Source organism: Mixophyes fleayi, chromosome 6 (assembly GCF_038048845.1).
Source record: "Mixophyes fleayi isolate aMixFle1 chromosome 6, aMixFle1.hap1, whole genome shotgun sequence".
Taxonomy (NCBI): Eukaryota; Metazoa; Chordata; class Amphibia; order Anura; family Limnodynastidae; genus Mixophyes; species Mixophyes fleayi.
The window spans coordinates 26003906-26022028 of NC_134407.1; the positions used below are offsets into that span (position 1 = coordinate 26003906).

At 43.1% G+C, this 18123-nt stretch overlaps 1 protein-coding gene across 1 annotated transcript; it reads left to right on the forward strand.

Moving 5' to 3' along the window:
* Positions 1–9883: 9883 nt before the first annotated feature.
* Positions 9884–15665, forward strand: NKX1-2 (NK1 homeobox 2). Its single transcript, XM_075215155.1, has 2 exons — positions 9884–10046; positions 14733–15665. Exons 1-2 carry the CDS (start codon positions 9890–9892, stop codon positions 15293–15295), a joined length of 720 nt encoding a protein of 239 aa, XP_075071256.1. The 5' UTR covers positions 9884–9889; the 3' UTR covers positions 15296–15665.
* The last annotated feature ends 2458 nt before the right edge of the window (positions 15666–18123 follow it).

Consider the following 18123-nt stretch of genomic DNA (forward strand, 5'->3'; position numbering starts at 1 on the left):
ATGTGTAATATGCATCCAGCCAGCTGCACCTCAGAAGGCCAAGTCCTGCAGAGCAGCCTTATCAGACCCAGCCACATGCTGGGAGTATTGATTTCAGCTTGTGCTACTCATCAAGACAGGTCGGGGGTGAAACACACCCAGGATCAAAGCAATTTAGTGACAGCGCAAGGACAGAATATTAATGACTATAAATACTGAAGGAAAAAAGATTATATTGGGGTTTTGTAAAGAAATGGTAATAATAATGTAACAAGTGTTATAATAGTGCAAATCTCCCTTTTTTATAAAGAGATTTATGTAGAAACATCACTCTGTTCTTCCAGTCAGTTATAAACCTTCTAAGGAGATGGCAGCAGATTAATGGAGCGGGATGAAGATCACTGGAACATGTTGTAGACAGCAGAAGACCTCACAGCCACGGTGAAATGACATGTATTGATAGAAGGAGAACGCACACTTCACTGCTCCGGGACAAAATGGGAAACTGAGAGAACGAGCTGCGTGCGGTTCTGTATAGATGGAATGGGGTGTATTATAGTGACTGTGCACCATTGGTAAGGATCAGGGGCTAATCCCACCGTACCTCTCAACTGTCCTGATTCAGGCAGCAGTTCTATGGTACTAGCCTGCATTCCAGACAAGACTTTGGTTCCAGCTGTGATTGGCAATGCAGGGGTGTTTTTAGGAAAGTAGAGGAGTTGGACAGTGCAGTGGCTCAGTGGTTAGCACTTCTGCCTCACAGCACTGGGGTCATGAGTTCGATTCCCAACCATGGCCTTATCTGTGTGGAGTTTGTATGTTCTCCCCGTGTTTGCATGGGTTTCCTCCGGGTGCTCCGGTTTCCTCCCACACTCCAAAAATATACCAGTAGGTTAATTGGTTGCTATAAAAAATTTACTCTAGTCTCTGTCTGTCTGTGTGTGTATGTTGGGGAATTTAGACTGTAAGCTCCAATGGGGCAGGGACTGATGTGAATGAGTTCTCTGTACAGCGCTGCGGAATCAGTGGCGCTATATAAATAAATGATGATGATGATGAGTGTCGGGGCAAACTAGTGCTTCATTAACAGTAAACATCCCCCCAATGTAATGTGATTACCATGAGATAAACAAATGTCTAGTTACATTCAAAGTTTTATCAAAGGTATCAAACCTATGGCAAACATTGTATATATAATCCAAGCTGTTAGATAAACTCTATTCATTTGGCAACTCTTTATCAGTACTGTACTGTACAGTTGTGTTCTACCAATACATGGGATCTGAGAAATTTAAATGACAAAAACATCTCCACTATTAAATCAAAAGAATGTCTGTCCAAAAGTCCCATTAATACACCACATTGTATGAATAAAATACTGAGCTTGTGACCAATTTGCTAAATAGATAATAATTACATTATAAAATATTATCCCTGCACTTATATCAGTCTTATACACAACAATTGCAATATGGATTATCAGTGGGAATATCAATGCATATACTTTTTATTGGAGCACATTTTGGATGTTTCTTCAGGTTACATTTGGAGAATAATATCTACCAAAAAGAACACTTGAAGAAGATGTGTACAACTTCTATGACAGGGGTGTCCAACCTTTTAGCTTCCCTGGGCCACATTGGAAGACGACGAGTTGGTTTGGGCCGCACATACGATAGACTAACAATAACGATAGGTGATCATCCAAAAAAACATAGAAAACATGGTTAACATATATATATGAGAAAAAAAGTGATATATATATATATATATATATATATATATATATATATATATATCACTTTCTTTTCAAATCCCCCTACACATACCTTTCAATCGCCCTGTTCAAAAAATCCTCTCTAGTTATTATACTATAATCAATTTTTGTATTGTTTCGATGCAATATCAATAAAGTGCATTTATGCCAGGCATTGTATATCAGAGTGCCCTGACCAGGCCTGCGGTACCTGACATATACACCACTGTGACCCCAAATTGTGACCTGTTTTGCTAATTACACCACTATGTTAGTTAAGGGATAACAACTTATAATGGGCAAAAGAGTATAATATATAATGCCCCATTAGTATTACAAGTAGAAGTATGTAGCAGGGAGATAAGGTCCATGATGCTCCAGGACCAGGTGACTTTTATTCACTGGTCAGCAGCCCTTGAAATAATAAAAAAAATCCCCCTTAACTTACCTTTTAATCGGCTTGTTCTCCTGTCCTCTTCTCTTCTTTTCTCTAATTCTGTGCTGCTGATTGTTCTTCTCGCGCGGGTGACTCCTCTGTGCTGCGCTCCGCAATGGATGTTGGGCGTCATGACATCACGCCCGACATTCACTGCGAGCACCACATGGAGGAGGAGACAAGGGAGTGAGCCCGAGTACCAGCTGACGTGACCGGAAGGTAAGCATTTTCTTTTCTTTTTTTTGCAGGATTTTTTTTCCCATTAACAGCGCTGCCCCCTTGCCACAACCAAAACTCCTTCTGGGCCACATTTACAGGCGTCGTGGGCCGCGGGTTGGACAACCCTGGTCTATGACATTATGTTATATTTTGTGAGTAGAAACACAAGAGGGGTGGGAAAGACCAGAAAATGTGCTCCAATAAAAAGTATTTCTTTAATTAATACAGCAAAAAAAGAAAATCAAAGCAGAGCAGATAAAAAAGGGACTTCCTGGGTACAAAAATCAGATGGATTCCTACCAGATCATTTTAGATGTTGAGCGGGGTACAAATCATTGCAAGTCCTAGGAAATTTGCATCATTGTCTCCTCTCAAAATGATATTCTGGTGGTCAATTCTTATATCACCATTAGAGTCCACAGGCCTTTACATCCGACACGTTTCAACCTTCAAGGTCTTTTTCAAGGATAAACCTGTACAAACACAAGAGGGGTGGGAAAGACCAGAGATAAAGTTTCTTTGGAAGAATGTCCATCATATATTTATAAAGTGCATATTCATATTATTGTTGTAAGTGCCCCCTCTGAAGGGGTCTGAGTGGATTGAGACCCCAAAAGCTTTATCACTTATATGTCATCACTTTATGTATAGTTTGAGTTTTTTTATATCAAATGTTATCACGCTCTGTTTTTTTGATATTTGTTTTTTTCACATGATTCTTTGTGTGGGGAGTAAATTTCAACAAAGAAGAATTTGAACTCCATTGAATATAAGTATTTTTCTTTATATTTATATTTATGTAAGAACACTAATAGCGCTTGAAGTTTAATCACATTTTGTCTATATTTTAAGTTGTGCAAAATGTACCGTAGGTTCCAAGTACATTCATAGCAGCACATGTAAATGTAGCAGCACAACGTATCTCTATGTATATCGGTTCACGGAACCCTCAAGCTACTGTTGTATTACCGCTGACGTGCTCTGGGTTGGTGCAAGGTTCCCCGGCGCACCCTAGGCAAAGCTTAAGTTTACCGCCCCTCCTCCCCCAAAAAATCTCACTTCCCAGACCCTCACATGCTTGAAATTTCTAATATAAAAATAATAACTCTTACCTCCTCCTGGCTGGTAAGGCTGCTGTCTAGATGCACTGATGTCCAGACGTACTGATGTCTGACGCAGAACGCTGTCCAGGCTTCACTGCCCAGGAGCAGATGCAGGATATCTAGAGTAGAGGCTCCAAATGTTACATTTCGGACCAAAACAAAACAAAAAACTTGACATCATTCACCTGTTACACACTGACATGTCTCCGGCTTTTCCCACACAGGCCCTTCTGTCCAGTAGCTATTCTCACATATGCCACCCCTTGACCATCAGTTTTTGTCACATATGCTAGCTGCATAAGACCAACTTTACTCACATGCCCACCAGCTTTCCCATATCTCCCATACACCACTGCCCTAAGCGCCCTTGTCAGCTTTATGCCCACCAGCTTCTCTTTAAAATGCCCCCCATCCACCTGCTTTTCTCATGCATGCTTCCCTGCCAAACTGCTTTCTGAAGAGTTTGTGCTGGCGGGGGGGGGATTCGCCGGGACTCCTAGAGTAGCACCAGCATGGTGAGTAACAGCGGTGCTTCATTATGACCGCATTTTCTGTAGCATCCCCCCCCACCCCGCCTTTTGTACCATCCTCTCTCCATCCCCCCCATTTTCTGTAGCATCCTCTCGTCCCCCCATCTTCAGTAGCATGATCTATTCTTACCTCCCATTTTCTGCAGCATTTCCTCTCCCCCTTCTTCTGTAGCATCCACTCTTCTCCAGTGGCATCCACTCTTAACCCCCCTCTTCTTCTGCAGCATCCACTCTTATCCCCCCCCCCCTCTTCTTCTGCAGCATCTTCTCTTCTCCCTCCTTTCCTCTCTGGCATTCTCTCTTGTCCCCCTTTCTTTTCTGGCATTCTCTCTTGTCCCCCCCTTTATTCTGAAGCATCTCCCCCCCTTGTGGCATCCTCTCTTCTCCCCCCCCTTTATTCTGAAGCATCTCACCCCCCCCCCCTTGTGTTTTCTGAAGCATCTCCTCTCCCCCCTTCTTCTGTAGCATCCACTGTTGTCCAGTGGCATCCACTCTTATCCCCCCTCTTCTTCTGCAGCACCCACTCTTATCCCCCTTTCCTCTCTGGCATTCTCTCTTCTCCCCCCTTCTTCTGTAGCATCCACTCCTTTCACCCCCCTTCTTCTGTGGCATCCTCTCTCCCCCCCCCCCTTGTGTTTTCTGAAGCATCTCCTCTCCCCCCTTCTTCTGCAGCATCCACTGTTGTCCAGTGGCATCCACTCTTATCCCCCCTCTTCTTCTGCAGCATCCTCTCTTCTCCCCCCTTTCCTCTCTGGCATTCTCTCTTCTCCCCCCTTCTTCTGTCGCATCCTCTCTTCTCCCCCCTTTATTCTGAAGCATGTCCCCCACCCTTCTGTTTTCTGAAGCATCTCTCTTCTCCGCTTCCGTTTTCTTAGTAATTTACTTACCTTCTCTTCTTCTATCTGCTTCTCAGGTTCTTTCTTCTCTCTTTGCCTGCGCCTGTCGGCTCCTCTTGACTGCGTCGTGACGTTGACGCTGTCAGCACCGGAAGCCCCGAAGTTTTGAAAATGCGGTGCTGCGCTAGTCTGTAGCAGCACCGCACTGCAGGTGTGAAGGAGCGCTAGCCGGCCGGCCGGATCTCCGGGCGATCGCCCTTATTAATTTATGTTAATTCAATGTTATTCTTGGCCACACTGCCACCCCCCAGAGGCCGGCGCCCTAGGCAGCTGCCTAAGGCTGCCTAATGGTGGCGCCGGCCCTGGCTCTATGAACGCTGCGGGTGTTTACACTGCTGGCTAAGGGCAAAGGGACAAAGCAGATAAACGCTGATTCCTGTCTCTGATATACGCAGTTGCAGAAAGCACCACTATGCCGCTGTCCTAAGAGACTGGCAGGATCTTCCACCGTAGTTTCCAGATTTTTATTGACTGCTGTAGACAAGGTCAGGAAGATCTTCCTATTGGTTCCCACTATGCTTCTACAAAACACTGTTATATAAAAAGATCTGTACATTTGAAATAAATTAATTGTGAAGAGCGAAAAATGACTGAGGGCCTGAGTCATTAAGGAGAGCAAAGCATAAAAAATGAGTAACTTTGCACCTGGGCAAAACCATGTTGCATTGGAGGGGAGGTAAATTTAAAATGTCGGAACAGATTTATAGTTGAGATAGGGCATGTCTTAAATCAACTTTAAATTTCAGTGTAAAAATAAAGCTATCACGTATTAGTGTGCTACATGAAAAAACAGCCAGCATTTACCTTATGTGCAAATACTAATTTGCACACCTTGTATTGTAACATTGTTTTTTCAAGGAGAACATTTACTCCTTTTTTTGCCTTACTTTTCTTAATGACTCAAGCCCTTAAACTGGATCATGTACTTATTTGCGACTTACTGTTGGGTATTTTTTAGTTTAGTTTTTCTACGAACTAAATATTTTCGTAAACAAAATTACAACATGTGGCAATAGTCAAAGTGATAAGAGTAATTTAAGTAGATAAGTACATATTTGAGGAAAATTACTAAATAGTTGGCATGGTTTAGAATGTAACAGATGGAACTATCCCGAGAATTTGTGTGTGATTGGCACTGACACGAAGAACAAGAAAGGGACATTAATGGAATGAACAAGGGAATGTGGAGGTTATGGAACGGAATAAAAGAGGCGGGGGCGAGTTGACTCCAATGTTGGGGGCCCCCGGCTCCCACAGGTCTGCTACGTGGAGAGTAGAGACACTCACTCGTAATGGTAAGCTAACTTAAGCTGGCACTAATGGTCAACTACAGGTAATAGTGCAGATCTGAAACGGCCTGGGAAGAGAACCCTTTGGGTGAATGACATACCTCCCAACATGTCTGTCCCCACCAGAGGGACAGGTGACCTGGTCATGTACGTAGGTGTGGCCACACCCCCAGAGTGATGCCTAGACTATAAAGCACTAGGCTGCCCATTACGTACATCCTTTTCCCCCCAACATTCCCACCCCACGGAGCGAACATCACCCTTATATTGGGACTGTCCTGGTGAAATCGGGTGAGTGGGGAGATAATGGAATGAGTGATTGTAAATGAACCAATCTCACTAGATTTGGGAGTATTTTTGCGAAGTATTATTTAGTGTGCAGAAATTTTCTCCATGGTTTCTCAACTGGTCTCATATCTGGGGGCGGCAGCCTGTTTGGTGGGTACTAGTAAATTATAAAGAATGGAGATAATACCTTTTGGGACGGGGGTTGTGCAGGTATAGAGACTGGAGCTGAGAGGCCTAGTTATGTCAGGATTAGGGAGGGTCGCCAAAGTGTTTCTCCTGCACACAGGGCTGCCATCAGAAACTGTGGGGCCCAGCACTAATTAATCTGGCAGGGCCCTCCTCCCCATACATGTGCCCTCCTCCCCATACATGTGCCCTCCTCCCCATACATGTGCCCTCCTCCCTCTTCGCCATACATGTGCTCCCTATCCCTCATCACAGTACATTCCCCCCACTCCCTCATCACAGTAAATGTCCCCCTCTCCCCCCCTCAATCACAGTGAATGTCCCCCTCTCACCCCCGCAATCACAGTGAATGTCCCCCTCTCCCCCCCAATCACAGTGAATGTCCCCCTCTCCCCCCCCCCCCCAATCACAGTGAATGTACCCCTCTCCCCCCCCAAATCACAGTGAATGTCCCCCTCTCACCCCCGCAATCACAGTGAATGTCCCCCTCTCCCCCCCAATCACAGTGAATGTCCCCCTCTCCCCCCCCAATCACAGTGAATGTACCCCTCTCCCCCCCCAATCACAGTGAATGTCCCCATCTCCCCCCTAATCACAGTGAATGTCCTCCTCTCCCCCCCAATCACAGTTAAGGTCCCCCCCAATTACAGTTAGGGCCCCCCCCAATCACAGTTAAAGTCCCCCTCCCCCCCCCAATCACAGTTGTGGTTCCCCTCTCCCCCCCAAGGCACAGTTAATGTCTGTCCGCCCCCCCAGGCACAGTTAATGTCCCCTATTCTATCTGCTCCTCTCCTATGAAATGAATATCTACATAACTTACCTTTTCCTCTGTGATGCTGCAGCTCCCGGTCGCCGATACACTGTGAGCGCGGTGCAGTGTTGACGTCACCGCGCAGCACTCCCAGCCTATCAGAGCCTGGGAGGCGGAGCTGCAGCATCGCGGAGAAGAAGGGGCAGTACGGTCAGTCAGACTGAGAGGCCCAGACAGACAGAGAGGCCTGTCCGGGCCCTCTAGTCTGTCTGGGCCCCTCACAGCAGTACTGGCCGTACCCCCCTGATGGTGGCCCTGCCTGCACATATACCAAGAGCATGACTGTTCATGTAATAATAAAATGTCTAATGAAATTGTTACAGATCTGCAGCACCAGCCACTTTTTTTTACATGTCGTGCTTTTTACATTTACCGTGCAGCAATGAAGCCAGGGGCTTTCTGTGGTCAATGGCATCTAAAGAAGCTTTATGGTACAGCTCTTCTTCTCTACTTGATCCTACCACATATCATCTGCCCTCTACCTGCAGTCAGGCACATCCAGGTATGGTTTAGTAACCAACCTCAATTTCTGATATCCACTGCTAGTGACTATCATAAGCAAGAAGGGGATGTGCACAAATAAAGTGCTATGTGCCAGCTCTGTGGGCCGTAGACCTGCCCACGGTATGTGGCTCTGTGCCGTGTCACTGTGAGATGGGTGCAGAGTAAACTGACATTAAAATAGGGATGTATTGATCACTGCAAACACTGCCATGCTCACGGACCTGACTTCTAGGGCTGGTCAGAACACAAAATGCAGTTTGCGATGTTCAGCATTTGAAGTCTCTGTAGTGTTTTACTTACTGATGACAATAATGAGGTGTATACACATTGTGCTCATCACAGGACAATGTACCACAGGTGACTATAAGCTGCCCTTGAGCATAAGCCCTTATGTTGCCTCTTGGTTGTCATGGCTCTGAATGTGGCCATTGTATTTATTACACATTATAGAAATATTTAGCATTCTCCATGCAACAAGGTTTTGCAAATGATCCAAAGGTATTTTTTATCTGCTATATTTACATGTGGAAGGTAAAACATGGAAATAGAAGGCACTTCCCCATAGACATCAATTAACCCTATTTCACATGATGTCTAAGCTGTGATCAGCATGTGCTTGGTCCCAGGTCATCTATAGGGCAGCACGGTGGCTCAGTGGTTAGCACTACTGCCTCACAACGCTGGGGTCATGAGTTCAATTCCCGACCATGGCCTTATCTGTGCGGAGTTTGTATGTTCTCCCCATGTTTGCGTGGGTTTCCTCTGGGTGCTCCGGTTTCCTCCCACACTCCAAAAAAACATACTGGTGGGTTAATTGGCTGCTAACAAATTGACCCTACTATGTGTGTGTGTGTATGTTAGGGAATTTAGACTGTAAGCCCCAATGGGGCAGGGACTGATGTGAGTGAGTTCTCTGTACAGTGCTGCGGAATCAGTGGCGCTATATAACTAAATGGTAATAATAATTATACCACTGGCCCTGAAGCTGTGTTGTGTTCATGCAGAGTTAGTGCTTAATTCAGAAACAAAAGCCCTTATTTTTAAAAGGACACTAACTATTTAATCATAACGTGTTAGTAAAAGGTAAGAATAATCGCTGCCCTACAGTCATGAAAAGTGGAAAGTGATTTATCTCTATAGCCAAACATGGTCACTTGTATCTCAGTTAAAGACACTTTCTCTTAGATCACAGTTATATCCATTTAACTCCTGTAAAGATTGATGGAAATCACTTTGCATTCCCTGAAAACAAATACTCTGGTGTTTTGTTTTCATTGTCAATTATTTAAAGTCCACATCAGTCCACAGCTAGGAGAACAATAATGAGCTAATGTCTTTGTTTTAATCCGTACCTTGAAATTCACATTATAACTAACCAACCAATACTAATTTAAAGTGTGAGTCCAAATGGATGAGGAATTAAATAGATGATTGAGATGATGGGCAGATGGGGGGATGAAAGAGCAGAATGACAGCACGGGATAGTGTAAATGCATGGTAATTGTGGCTATGAAAGAGTACAATACTAGGACATCAAGGGCAAATAAATGGACTGGGGACCAAAGATAAATAGACTTCTCTCCTCCGCCCCTTGTCTTGTTCTGATTCCAGTTTAGTGTCTTCCCCTCCCCTCTCTTTCTCGTGGCTGCTGCTATGTCTCCTCCTCTACAGAATGCCCACTAAGTCAGAGACTCTCAGCTCACATAAACGGTTGTCATCATAGAGAGAATACACCGAGACCATCCTGTGTACAAGCTACAGCCTAGCACCTGACCAGACTCATTCCTGCTTAGGTCAATATTCTCTAGCAGACTCACAGGACTCCAGGCTAGCTGACGGCGTCCAGGGACCTGGCTGTAGGTGTGACTCTCCAAAGATCACCTGGATAAAACATGGGAATGGTAAATTGTGACACTGGGGAGGAAAAAGTTAACCCTAATCAGAAACATCTGCACACTCCTTTCTCCATTGTGGACATCTTGAGTCAAGCCAGAGGCAAAGGACCAGCTGAGAGGTCCCAGGAGTACGGGACACAACACGGGGAAGCAGGTGAGGTTGGGGCTTGTTTGGGGGACACTGATGGAAATTGTAGGGGGTGGTCGTTTGATCATGTTATACTATAAATGTGATAGTATCCTCACTGTGACAATCATTTAATGCGTGTGTCTTTATAGTAGACTTAGTTGACTTGTCGCTCTCGTACTGTTGTTGAACTGCAAGTCCCAGCACACCTTGCCACCTAGAAACTAGCAGGCACGTGCTGGAACTTACAGTTCGCCTACCTGACAACTGCACTTAAAGTGACCGAGTGCCCTGGTAAAGTCTTATGCTGTCCTAGAAAGTTGATTTTGATGAAGAGTTTAAAAAAAGTCATTGTGAGATAATAGAAGTCTGAAGGTTTCTGATTAATTAGCACAAACAGCTAGAAGCAATATTAACCCAATTTAAAATCAATAGCACAAACTTCTCATAAGTTGCTGATAAGTGACATTTCTCTGTTACCTATGAGAATATCTTAGTCAAGGCCAGAATACAATATTTTACAGCTGAGTTTGAATATTTGGTCCCCTTTTGTATTTCTTTTAGAACATTTTATATTTACATGCAGACTTGATACATGTGAATCTTACCCCTAATACAATCTATAGTTTATGTCTGGCTGCAGAATCACATTAGAAAACAGCACTGCAGGTGTTGGGTTACCTACATATTTTCCTGCACATTTAAGCACTAGTGCCCCTACACCTTGCTGACGTCACTGGATATAAATGAAAGTGAAATAGAGATAAGAAGACCTGCTGATTACTCAGAGCCTGGGACCCTGGTAATTGCTTTGGCCCCTTCGGGACGCAGGGGCAGGTAGGTTTAGTTGTAAGACTGCTGTCGCTGGCATTGATCAATATCCCATTACTGGTGGCTGCCTATCTCTGTGCACAGGCTTCCTGTGTGATGAGAAGACCCTGTATTACAGAGATGACAGCTATCGATCTAATCATTGGCCGTTCACGTTATCAGGGCAGGGAAGCCGGCAATTTCTTCTCAATAAAACCTGCTAGCCGGTGCCTGCACTGTGTACAACACGCAGGGACACAGGTCACTGTTTCCTGACAGAGAGCAATGTGACACATGTACAGTGGCAATATTCTGTATACCAGAGATAAGTAAGCTCTGCTTGCTTCTCGCAAGCATTTTTGAAGCTGGACTGCCATGGTCCATGACAACTAAGAGATTGTGTGGACAAGCCACATGCATCAGTACATCACTGTACAGGACTCTCCAGCCTGCTCTTCCCATGCCCCCCAAACACTAGGAGGTATCACTGCTATGGTCCAGTGACTGAATAAGAGTAGAGAAAAAAGTTGTTTTTTCCTTTGTTTAGTTCTAACCTCTGGCTGGCAGGGCATGCTGGGATTTGTAGTTCCGACCACTGGAGAGCCACAAGTTTCCTAAGCCTTTCATATACAGACACAGTAAAAACAAGCCTGTTACTATATCACTAATATTAGCATGTCATATTTCATTAAATGCTCTGAGATATTTACTTATGCGTTGTACCTGGAATCTGGCACAGAAACACACAGGTCACCACTGAACGTGGTTACAGTTTGTATTACAGTGTTAAGCACACTGCCTAAGATATCAGTGCAGTGAATTAAGTTAAGAGAATTGTTGGCAAGGTTATCTGGACTTAGAGAAAAGAGTTGACCCCTGTGTTCTTATGTGTTACTAAAGGAGAGGCTGATGGAGGATGATATTTACAGTTCTTGAGTTAATTGAGTGTCAGAAGCACTCGAGCATTGTCTTGACAGACAATACCAATGAATCAGTGTGGTGTGTAAGACATATTAGTTGGTTTTCCTTGTCTTCTAGATCAGATTAGAAACCTCTGATGAGCAGAATGATAGACTGCTGTGCAACTGTGATGCTATATACATTATATGACATCTCCCAGAGATTCGGGGGCTACTGGAGACACAGGGGGCACCACCCTAGTCTGTCTCTGTCTGTCTCTGTCCGTCTGTCTGTGTCTGTGTGCGTCAGGGAATTTAGACTGTAAGCTCCAATGGGGCAGGGACTGATGTGAGTGAGTTCTCTGTACAGTGCTGCAGAATTAGTGGCGCTATATAAATAAATGGTAATAATAATAATAATAATAATAGGGGAGACGGTGTACCTGTCTATTCAAAGAGTTACTGACATAGCGGAGACGGTGTACCTGTCTATTCAAAGAGTTACTGGGACAGGTGAGAAGGTGTATCTGTCTATTCAAAGAGTTACTACGATAGGTGAGAAGGTGTACCTGTCTATTCAAAGAGTTACTGAGATAGGGGAGAAGGTGTAGCTGTCTATTCAAAGAGTTACTGAGATAGGGGAGAAGGTGTAGCTGTCTATTCAAAGAGTTACTGAGATAGGTGAGAAGGTGTACCTGTCTATTCAAAGAGTTACTGAGATAGGGGAGAAGGTGTACCTGTCTATTCAAAGAGTTACTGAGATAGGTGAGAAGGTGTACCTGTCTATTCAAAGAGTTACTGAGATAGGTGAGAAGGTTTACCTGTCTATTCAAAGAGTTACTGAGATAGGTGAGAAGGTGTACTGGTCTATTCAAAGAGTTACTGAGATAGGTGAGAAGGTGTACCTGTCTATTCAAAGAGTTACTGAGATAGGGGAGAAGGTGTACCTGTCTATTCAAAGAGTTACTGAGATAGGTGAGAAGGTGTACCTGTCTATTCAAAGAGTTACTGAGATAGGGGAGAAGGTTTACCTGTCTATTCAAAGAGTTACTGAGATAGGTGAGAAGGTGTACCTGTCTATTCAAAGAGTTACTGAGATAACGGAGACAGTGTACCTGTCTATTCCACAAGTTACTGGGACAGGTGAGAAGGTGTACCTGTCTATTCAAAGAGTTACTAAGAGAGGTGAGAAGGTGTACTGGTCTATTCAAAGAGTTACTGAGACAGGTGAGAAGGTGTACCTGTCTATTCAAAGAGTTACTAAGAGAGGTGAGAAGGTGTACCTGTCTATTCAAAGAGTTACTAAGAGAGGTGAGAAGGTGTACCTGTCTATTCAAAGAGTTACTGAGATAGAGGAGAAGGTGAACCTGTCTATTCAAATAGTTTTTAAGCCCTGCCCTGAAAAAGCTCAAACAGGTAATTTTTGAGACTTTTCAGTACTTATCCCACCTGTTTGTACAGAAGGGAACTCTCAAAAAAAAGTGACCTGGTGGTTTTTATTTAAGACTATTATGACAAGCCCTGATCTATATACATGGTGCCTCTATTCCTTCCAGTTATGCTATTTCACAGTATGATAAAATTCCATGCCCATGTTCCTCTTCATTAATTAATTACAGCAGCCTGATTTGAAAGAGTTAGTATAAAAAAATGTAACTGCAATGTGTAGATGATGTAACTGGCAGGGCATGCTGGGTCTTGCAGTTCCACAGCAGCAGCTGCAGAGCAACATATAGTTTAAGCAGCACTGTGTGGGTAGCTTGAGTGCAACATCTCTGTACTTGTGCGCCAGTCAGGAAGTCTGACACAATCAAGCAAAACACAATCACGTGTTTGTTATACCATGCAATTTGCATTTTAGGTTTAGTGATACTTTAAAGAGAACCTATATCTCACTAGATGGGCTATACAATACAATTGATTTTCGGAAAACACGTGGGTGTAATTTATTCGGTTCAGAAAGATTTTTTAATATCCCATTTTCAACTAACTCAGATAATGTAATGATATAATAATGATAACATAATCTATATACAAATAAACCACTGCAAGAGAATATTCACATTAGTATAAGAAAACTTGGATATGGGCATTTGCCATAAAGGCTTGTGTGCCTGAGAATATCAGTGGGCTGGTCTGCGTTCCTCCACAAGGGGGCAATAGTGAGATACTGAGCAAACACTTGTTTGACCTTGCACATGCATGAGAATGTGAATTGCTTTATATATCAGGGTTTGTTTTACATCTCAGTTTGGCCCTGATACTATTCCTAAGCAATTACATTTCATCTTCACATCTCCCATGGATATGGAGAAGTAGCTGTTACTTTGCATAACAATTTATTTAAATAATGTACTTATTGCAGCAATTTTGGACATTATCACAGCTTGTTGCATATCTTTGCATTCATAGAGCCTCAAAAGACTTTTTTTTTCCAGTTCAAGCTAAACCATTTTGTGTAATAACTTTTGATATTTATCTTTCTTGATTACAATATTAATAGCAAATTGCGACTACGTTTTCCATAAAAAAAAAAAACTTCTGGTTTTATTTTTGGGACAAACCACATTCAATACAATTGAACATCTGGTACATACAAGCTATCAAAATAATGTTGATTGATGTATATGCAGTCTCTTTACCTGACAGCAGGGGGCTCTCTCTTACAGCTCAGAAAAGCTGAAAGGTTAATGTTTGTTTTCATAATAAGATAGACAATTTATGACAATATTTGCTTATCATCTTATCACTTGGATAATATGAATGGAAACAATTTTGTGAATATCTTCTTTAATTGTTTTGTTAACATTTTGTAGACTGATGATTATGCATGCAAAGATCCTACCAGCTAATATGTCAAATGGTCAAAGAGGAACACTTTGATTTCTATGCACCTCCAAACTGTTAGGTGTCTATTTGCTATGTAATTGCAGAATTGCCAAAAATGCTGGTGGCTTTTATTGGAACCTTACTCATTATTGTTATTATTGTCTCCTCATCACAGATGTTCCTGGAGCAGGAGATGGAGTAGGATCTTCTCCAGCACCCCAGCCAGAAGAATCAGAAGAAGGGTCAGTAAAAGGGGAGAATCAGCGGGACCACAAGGTTCCCGCTGCCAGTTCTAAGGCCCGCCGGGCCCGCACTGCATTCACATATGAACAACTTGTGGCGCTGGAGAGCCGGTTCCGCAGCAGTCGCTATTTGTCGGTGTGTGAGCGGCTGAGCCTGGCTCTCACCCTCCGTCTAACAGAGACTCAAGTCAAGATCTGGTTCCAGAATCGAAGAACGAAGTGGAAGAAGCAACAGCCCACTGGAAGTTCTGACGGGAGAGGGTGTAACACGCACCATTGCCCCAGGAGTTCTGGTCAGCAGTATATTCCATCGTTCTCATCCTACCCCTGCCCTACACAACTTCCTCACATTAACCCTAGTACAAACCACCACTTACCTCCTTTTCCCAAGCTCTTCCTGTCTCCTTCCTCCAGCTTCCCACTTTCACCAGCATGTCCGTTTCCTCAATTTGTAAATTCAGTCAGCATGGCATCATTCTACGTTCCTACCCCCTGAGGGGCACATAAGAGGCCCATAGAGCCCATAAATCGGCTTGTAAGGGATGCAAAGACTCTTCATGACAATTGTAACGGACTATAGAGAATGTGCTCAATTGATGAACAAACCAACCTGTTCTTCTAGACCTCAGCTTTGATTCTCAATATTTCCGCTTGTGATGTGAGAATAACAAGTTATTTGCACTTTCATCATATCACCTTTATCATAGTTACATCACAAGTACACAAACCATTCCAGTGAAACAGCGAACCGGAAAAAAGGAGATTACAAAATATTTTAAGGAACTTTTAGACTTTGATTATTTTGTTATTTTCATTGGACATTGAAAGCTTTGTAAATATACAGTTATTGGTATTAAAGTATAAAACTTGTGCAAATGTGATATATGATGAGTAAATTAGGGTAACGCTATAAGGATATGTGCAGCTGCTCAGTAAATGGGGGTTTTGTTTGTTTTTTCAGGTATCTGCATTCACAAGTTTAGAAAATGAGGCATCATTTACACACTTTCTTAGCGTCTTTTTTTAAAAAAATTGTTAATTAGCATTTAGATTCCCTATTCAGCAGAAGGAACTGACTCATAGCTTCATGTAATGGGACAAGGGTCAGCCTTATTGTCTACATGCGTGGGGCAGGTCCAAAACTGGACAACTTTCTTACAATGTGTTTGAAGGCACTACAGTGGATTGCCCATTAGAAATATGAAAGACACTTTTTAAAGTCATTGTCTGTGAATTCAACGTCCCGTCGAACAGAAAAGTGTAAAGATACTGGTCTAATGTTTAACTCTTTTACCATACTAGGTAGTTGTTTTGCCCCCCTCTGCTAAAAAGTGCCCTACATATCGGCACTGTAGTCAGGGCCGGATTAAGGGAATGGAGGCCCCTGGGCTAAGGAGGCCTCCATTCCCCCGTGAGGGCCCCCCCCCCCCGTGATCGGAGCTGCCCCCGCCCCCGACCGATAAATACTGCTGCTGAGCACTTTCAAGGGCCCCCTGGATGCCATAGGCCCCTGGGCTGTAGCCCAGTTAGCCCTATGGTTAATCCGGCCCTGACTGTAGTATACAGCAGCCGCGGCGCTGTCTTTTATTTTTTTTCGGGGGCGGAGGAAAGCCCTCCCAAAAAATCTTCCGTGCGCCCCTCTGACCCTAATGTGCAAAGGTGATAACGGCTCTTGCAGAGGGCATGGGCAAGAACCTAGCGGGGCCTAAAGAGTCCACCTGGTGACATTTAAGAACAGTGTAATCATTACTACTAAAAAACATGTACCAATATACATAATACTCTAACAGTTACTGGTCAGAGGGGATGCCACGTGGGCTTCATTTTTATTTTCAAGTAACGTGGCACCCTGCTCTTTTCAGAAAAGGACAGTAGGAAAACAAAGTCATGTGGATATGAATAATTCATCTGACTCAATAGGTTGTATTTAAAAACATATCTTTATTGTGTGCCTGGTTGTTAGTACCTAAATTATTTATTTATTACCAAACATACAACACTGTTCCGTACCTTCCCATGAAATGGAACAGAACTGAGTAGAGGAAACCGTGGACTTCTCAATGTCACCAGCAGAGGGCAGTTTACAGCTAACGGTCGTTTAAGCTCATAAACTTTCAAGCACCAGTGCGTCCAGACGGCCATTTCCTCCAGGTATGCATAAGGGTGGATGAACATTACACACCCTCTAATCCCTGAGACTCTGGAAAACTAAAGCAGTCTGTACCAAAACTACATGGAATACAACGTTCTCAGATATAAAGTAAAGGGTGAATGTCTTAATGTATAGCTATTTCTGTAAAAGAACCACTAAGCCTATATATGGGCTGTCTTATGTAAAACAAATGCTAATAAACCTTCACAAATATATATGTAAAAGGCTATTTAAGAGAATTGAGATACATGTATAATGACGGGGAACATACAGTTATGAACAGTAGATGTTTGTTATCCCATTGAAGCACAATGCAGGCAGCGTGTTTATTTATCTGAAAAGGGAGATAACAGAAATCATAATCTTGTATTTTAGTTATATAGAAAATACAAATATGTATACGCTTACCTCCCATCATTTAGAATCACAAAATCAGGACAAGATGAGACTTGTCCCTGTTACAACCAAACTCCGCCCACAAATGAGCACATTTGGGTAAACCTTTACTCACTTTTGGGAGGTATGTACTATATATAATATCTCAAGTTCTATCTAGGTATAGGAACATATTTTCTTGAATGATATTAGTAACTCTTTTCTATAAGTCAATCTATAGTTTAGGTTTAGTGGCCCTTTAAGTGGAAGTTGGTGAAATGATTCTGACATTTTCATTATTCATTAGATATTGGCTTATTTGGGAGTCTTGCAATTGTTTCTCAGGCATTACAGGTAAAATGTGAGGTAAAAGGGCAGTTACCTGCTGCCATATAAATGCAGCCAAATGACTGAGGAGCACTGCAGTCAGCTGCTGAGCACACTCATAGTAACTTACTGATACTAGTCTGACTTTTACTATTACTCTCCTTTATTCAGGATAGCACCAACATATTATGTAGCTCGGTACAAGCTGAGAAGTTTATGCAGCATACCAGACCCTTCAGCTTACATATTGTAGCGTGTTCCTAGCGCTACACCTATCATACAGTTAATCTGTCTATTTTCTCTTTAGTGTTTGTACCTAGGTCTTACCTTCATAAATTTAGATAGACCCAGGTACAAAAACTAGAGAGAAAACAGACAGATTAGAGCTGGGACAGTCTATTCTCAGCAGCTCCATAAAGTATGGAACCAATACGGCTACTCCTAGGAGACACTAGAGCGCAACTTAATTT

Coding starts and splice junctions, on each gene's coding strand:
- NKX1-2 (XM_075215155.1), top strand. CDS start 9,890: ATGGGAATGGTAAATTGTGACACTGGGGAGGAAAAAGTTAACCCTAAT. Junction 10,047..14,732: donor GACACAACACGGGGAAGCAG/GTGAGGTTGGGG, acceptor TCCTCATCACAG/ATGTTCCTGGAGCAGGAGAT.